The sequence below is a fragment of the Cyprinodon variegatus genome, unplaced genomic scaffold, assembly GCF_000732505.1.
Source record: "Cyprinodon variegatus isolate N-32 unplaced genomic scaffold, C_variegatus-1.0 Scaffold92, whole genome shotgun sequence".
In the NCBI taxonomy this organism is placed as follows: domain Eukaryota; kingdom Metazoa; phylum Chordata; class Actinopteri; order Cyprinodontiformes; family Cyprinodontidae; genus Cyprinodon; species Cyprinodon variegatus.
The window spans coordinates 850,839-856,854 of NW_015150545.1; the positions used below are offsets into that span (position 1 = coordinate 850,839).

The window sequence follows — 6,016 nt, forward strand, 5'->3', positions numbered from 1 at the left end:
TTTAATAATTTACAAAGAGAAGTGAGGAAAAAAATTAAGAATCAGTTGATAACATACAAAGAAGAGCATCCAAAGCAACCAAACTGATCGGTCAGGTTGGGCTACATTCTGGCTCTGTCAGGAATGGACTAAACCTTTCAAATCATGTCAGCAGCAGTAATTAAAATCCCATATTTCTCTTTGTCGGTTTTGAAATCATTTCAGTTGAGTCGAGATCAATTGATCCACCTAACCGTTAATAAAGACGATCGATAACAGTTATGCTCAGCAAACTTAAAGGGACAGTGTTGAACAAATTTGGCTTTTTATTAGCAAAAATCAATTATGTAGTATTCACAAAAAAGATATTCTATAAAAGCATAATAACGTCAAAAATAAAAGCATTTTCATCCATTAGAATCACTCAACTCAGCCATTTTGATCAGAGAACCTGAAGGGGACAAAGGGTGTTTCACCCGTATCTGATAACCTGTCAGTAGGAGAGTTTAAAATGAGCAAAAACAACCTTAGATCATTCTATCTGCCTATTTATTTTGCCATAGAGGACACTCTGCACTCAGCTGGGAGGTAAGAAAAACAAACATTTGAAGAATCGGCTTAATATAAGCCGAATGAACTGATTTAATTTTAGGTTAATATACAGCACAGCACTTGGTACATATCAACGAAGTGCTGTGTGAGGCGGGGGGCGGGGGGGCTGCCCTACTCAGAAACTCACCCATGTAACTCAAGAAGGTCAGATCTGTTGAATGTGTGATGTGACCCACAGCGCCCTTTACAGCAGTCTGAGCTGCCGTTAAACACAAGAACTGACTTCTCTAAGAGTTGTTGTAGATAAAATATATTTTTAGTTTTCTAATGTGGGGCTTATTGTAATATTATCTTTGACTCATTTAATTTAGGGGGGTGAATACACTTATTCCACCTATGGGTGCACTAATAAAAGGATACTACAAACCAGATCCAATGGAACTACCTTTCATAAGTAGGATTTTATACATCTATCCATATTTGTCTTTCAATATCTGGGTTTTTGTGCATATGCTAGTTTTTACAATCCCTTTGAACATAAATTAACTCGAATCCAACAGGAAAGCTTCCTGCTTTGTGTATTTGTGTGTATATATGTCAATAATATTTTATTATTTAGTTTCGAAATTTATAACTGCATGTATTTATCTCATCCAGTTTGAGTTAATTTTAAATCTTTTTGATTCTAAATAAATATGTGTAATCTGACTAAAAGGTCATTATAATTTTTTTTTTGGTTTTTCGAGGGGTTGGGACATGTAAATGCTTATTGTGAAATTATCTTTGATTTGTCTTACATGATTAAAATGAGATCCGAGGTGCCCCCTATTCATTTGGAAAGATGGTCTGACCCAAGATGGCTGCCCTATAGGCACATTGGGCTAGCCTCCAACGGGGCAGCTACGTATCAGCGTCTATGGTCTGTAAATCTTCATAAGGAAAGAGCTTTTTTTGCCCTTAGTCTTGATAATAAAAGTCATTTACAGCCTCAAAATATTATGTGACTTTTTAATTAAAAGTAAATAAAATTATTAAGTACCGGTATGTGCCGTAGGAAATATGTTGCCTTCTTAAACAATCAGTATATAAGTATTTTTAGCATTTAAAATAAGAGTTATAATAAAGCACATAATTGCCAAGCTAATTAAACTAATTAAATAAACGCTAATCAAATATTTCTGCTGCTTTTAATGTCATTATGTTGTGAAAATTCTAATATTATTTATAAAAAACACAAAAGCTGCCTAGACTGGTACTGTTAGTACACTAATCAGTTCTTTATTTCATTTTTAGCCACTATTAAGAGAATTATAGAAGGTCCAGAGAGCCACTTGGGGCCCTAAAAGTATCTCCTTTTAAATTAATTAATTGATCAATCGATTACTTAAATAATTGATAGTTTCACCTGGATCCTTTGCTTTGATTTACCATGAGTACTACTTCTGAAAAACAAAACAATGGAAGAGTAAGGGTTTAAATGAACTGGGATTATGCAGAATGAGATTAATCTGATCCACACAGCAGAGTCCACCGCTGAAAACCTAAAAAAAAAAGAAACAAAGGTATTGGAGTTTTTTTTTTTTTTAAATGCTGTGACTTGACCTTGAACAAACGCTTTCCTATGCCTAAACGCTTCAATGTGGCCTAATAAGGGAAAAAAAAGCAAAAACAGAAACTTCCCTGTAGTTTGAGATTAACTTTAGTGTTTTGTTGGTTTTTTCCCAGTGAGTTGCAGCGAAACTAAACGATAGTTTGTACGTTGAAAGCTCTTCTTTGATCACCAGGATGTTTGCACTCGTTATGGGAGCCGGTTGTGATGTCGGGGTGGGGGGGAGGAATAAAAGCTGTGAAAGCGTTGTGATGTCGCTCATTATGAGCAGTGTTGGCCTTCTTCCTGTCTGCTTTGAGGCCAACAACGTGATTCAGTGCGACTCGGCTCATGAAAAGCACTCCACAGCCCGCAGAACAGCGTATGGCGAGATGAGGATCCTGCTTTCATCTTCCTCTTCTGATAACGTCTGTATCGCTGCGTGTAGGTGCAGGAATCAGCGACACCCTGCCTTCCTCTTCACAAACAGTGGTGAGACCTTTGGGGGCCCAGCTAACAAGCTGGGGTCGAGCTGGCAGGTCTCCCTCCTCTCTGTCCCTCGGCTCACGCCGTCTCTCGGTAACAAACCTCCCTCCTGCTGCAGCGCTGACATCGCTCCATGATGGCAGCTCTAGCTGAGCGGAGGAGGAGGGCTGGGGCGAGGAGATGAAAGTTGAATATGACGGAGGATGATCAACAAACGTCTCGCACTGACGGAGAGCTTTGTGTGTTTTTGCCAGGAAGGAGCACCTAAGCGTCTGATGAAATATCATCATAGAAAAATAAATCCAAACACTCCTTGAACCAATCAGTGCAGGTTTCTGATGCCTCCGCTCCTGCCAGGAGGGAATAAGGGTCGTCGTTATGGCTCCATAAAGCAGCGCTCGCTTCCGGGCATCGCTCCAAGCTAGCAGCGGTCTAGCATTATAATTGGGCATTTCCCAGCTCTAGAATAAAGCGACAGCTCACAGGGGCCGTAACGGAGCAACGCAGCAGAGGCTGGGGCTAATTTCCTTTTGTCTGACAGAGCCACTGCCATGATGTTTGGGCATTTGTTCAGGGCTCCGTAATTAGACTTAAAAAGGAGCGGCTCAGACCGACTACGACCCTGAGTTGAAACTGTACGACTTGTCTCTATAATGAGGCTTTGCACGGCTGCTGAGTATTTGTTTTCATGCATTGATACGCTCAGGCAGGTGTGCAGCAGCTGATGTTGGAAACGACGGCATGAATAAAACAAAGTTCAGCCTTTAGAAAGAAAAAAGACTTCAAAGCACACTGACAGGTTGTTTGGTTTGCATCTGTTTAATGGTTTTACTATTTAGGCTTTTTCCTCACTATGTAGGGATATGTTTTTGTCTTTTCATCTGAGATTTGTTGGGTGTCTTTCATGCAGTCCTCAGCTGCAGTTGAGTATTCAGTGTTTTATTTTAAATAATCTGTTCCTAATAAACTGTTCTCTTTTAGCTCAGTGGAGCTGCAGCCAAAGGGTTTAGAAGTGACATCATTGTTTGATTTATAGCCTCATTAAAAAAAACAAAAAAAAAACAATGAACAAAACACTCCAGAGTAATGCATGGAGGATATTTTCAGTGTTGACCCCCCCAATTACTGTTATTATTCCATTTATATGCTGGATATGAGGTTATGGGTCACATTCAGACTAATTAAGACCTTTGCTTGTTTCTTTATTTTGATACTTTAGGTTATTCAGTTTAGTTCTGCTATCCACTGACTCTTAATTTTAGATTTTATATAATGAGCTTCATGAAGTGGTATAGGAGTGAAAGGACAGCGATATATGGCTATAAGCTAAAGTGTGCTATAATTAATAATTGAACTTTATTGATCTCACATTAGAGAAATTTACCTCTGCATTTTACCCATCCCCTTGGGGAGCAGTGAGCTGCGACCTGGGAAGCAATCGGAGGTTAAGTAGGGGTGAGGCTTGAATTCAGAACCTCAGGATTCCAAGCTCTATGCCCTAACCACTAGGCCACCACCCCCCTATACATTTATATTTAGTTTCCTGTGTCGAAAACAATATAAATTATTGCTTTTTCCCCCACATTGTCAATTATAAAACAGCGTAAACTCAGTCAGATTAGAATAAAAAAGTCAGTTTTCATCAGATCAGCTAGACTTTTGTCTGGATTGGTTGATTCTACCACTAGTAAATGGTTTGATCTAGAAGCATTTGCATTATCAAACTGTGGAACAGCTCGTCTTCTTAGATAGTCAGAGTAAACCGTGTGTTGTATTAGTTTTTAGCCCGAATAAGAAGCAGAGTAGCTGCAGCCAAAAACAAGTTCTGAAGCAATACGGGATCTTTGCTTTAAACAGAAACCCCCTAAAAGGCAGAAGACATTTTCCAGGGAGCATTTCCGTCTGTCCGGTTTTCACTACACTGAGCATCTCGTACACTCACAGCGTGAGCAGCATTAGCTAGAGACCTGTCCTGGTACATGTTTGATTATCCAGGATGTTCCACAGTTTTTTGTTTTCCAGCTAAAAGATCTAGATGATCTAGAAAGCTTATTACATTTCAATAGCAGCAGCTTTTTTTCATTTGAGGGAAGTGTGATTTTCATTACCACTATAGACAGTGAGTTTATTTACATTAGTCACTTTTTTGGGGGGAATTTTTCCTCTATCTAGCGCTTGATAGCATGATTTCAGATGTTCCACATGTTATACATTTTTTTCTCTATCACTAGTAAAGGAACATTTACTGATCCTTCTCTTTTACATCAATGTAATTTCTCAAGCTCTCTTTGAGCTGTTGAAACATGGGTTAGATATTCACAATGCACTGGAATAAAGTCCACAATATTGTTTGCAAGCAGAGTTTTAATCCATAAAACCATAAAAATTGATATCGATACTGATATTTTTTGCAGCTTCAGTCCTGCTTATTTCCCCCCTTTGTTGTTTCACTCTCTTGGGGGTTTGATTGTTTCCAATCAGACCTTTTCTAAGATAGGAGGAGCCCACAGCAGCTTCACTTTGGATTCTGTTGGAGCACATTCTGCATTCGCACTTCCAAATAATTCATACACTATCATTGAGTATTTTCATGAAGGTTTTTCTAATAATAAACTACCAATAATCTAACAGGCCTGCAGTCTACATGGCTATAAAATGTTTGGGTTATCTGTGGAGTTGTATAATATATTAAATCACTGTCATCCCACTGTCAGCGTGTTCACTACTGCTGTATGGACTATATAGATAGATACCACTATTTGGTAAGATATTATGTTTCAGTTGCTGAGTTTTCAAAATCTGCATGCAGTAGTATGTTTGACCTCCTGGTTAGAATTTCACTGCCCTTGATTTTCCACACTTGATGTATATTTATAGTGGCTGAGATGCTAAAGGTCACGGCGGTTGGTGGGGACATGGGGAAGATTCATAATATGATGGTTGATCATAATTAATAATGTCACAGAAATGTTTGGCAGTGGAATTAAAACATGAGATGTTTCCTAATAGGAAAACTGAGGAATTATGGGAACAAAAACCTAAGGAATGATTGTTGGGATCAGTAACTGGCTTCACTTGATCTGAGGATACAACTTTGCTGGAATTATAAAAGCTGATTGTTTTACGTTAAATTAACTCTTAAAATGCTTTTCTCTTTAAAGCGAACCTTTAAAGCTAAATAAAAGGATTGCATTTATTTAAATACATCTGGTTATTAAGCACAATATCAATCTACACGCCTGTCTAATGTAATTTAGATCACAATAAAAAGGCTTATTATTAGTATTTAATATTTTTTTATTCATTTGGATCCAAATTGCAATAAAAAAATTGAAATATCCTAGAAAAAATAAATGATTTCCAATAAAGAAATAAATTTTGATGCTTGGAACAGGCTCTGCTAAAAAAAAA

General features: G+C 38.0%; 1 protein-coding gene across 1 annotated transcript in view; it reads left to right on the forward strand.

Moving 5' to 3' along the window:
- wrap53 (WD repeat containing, antisense to TP53) overlaps positions 1-6,016 on the forward strand; it is a 33,024-nt gene that overhangs the window by 10,628 nt on the left and 16,380 nt on the right. The window contains exon 7 of the mRNA XM_015373787.1: positions 2,412-2,698. Coding sequence (XP_015229273.1) covers positions 2,412-2,698 — 287 coding nt within the window. The remainder of the gene's footprint in view (positions 1-2,411; positions 2,699-6,016) is intronic.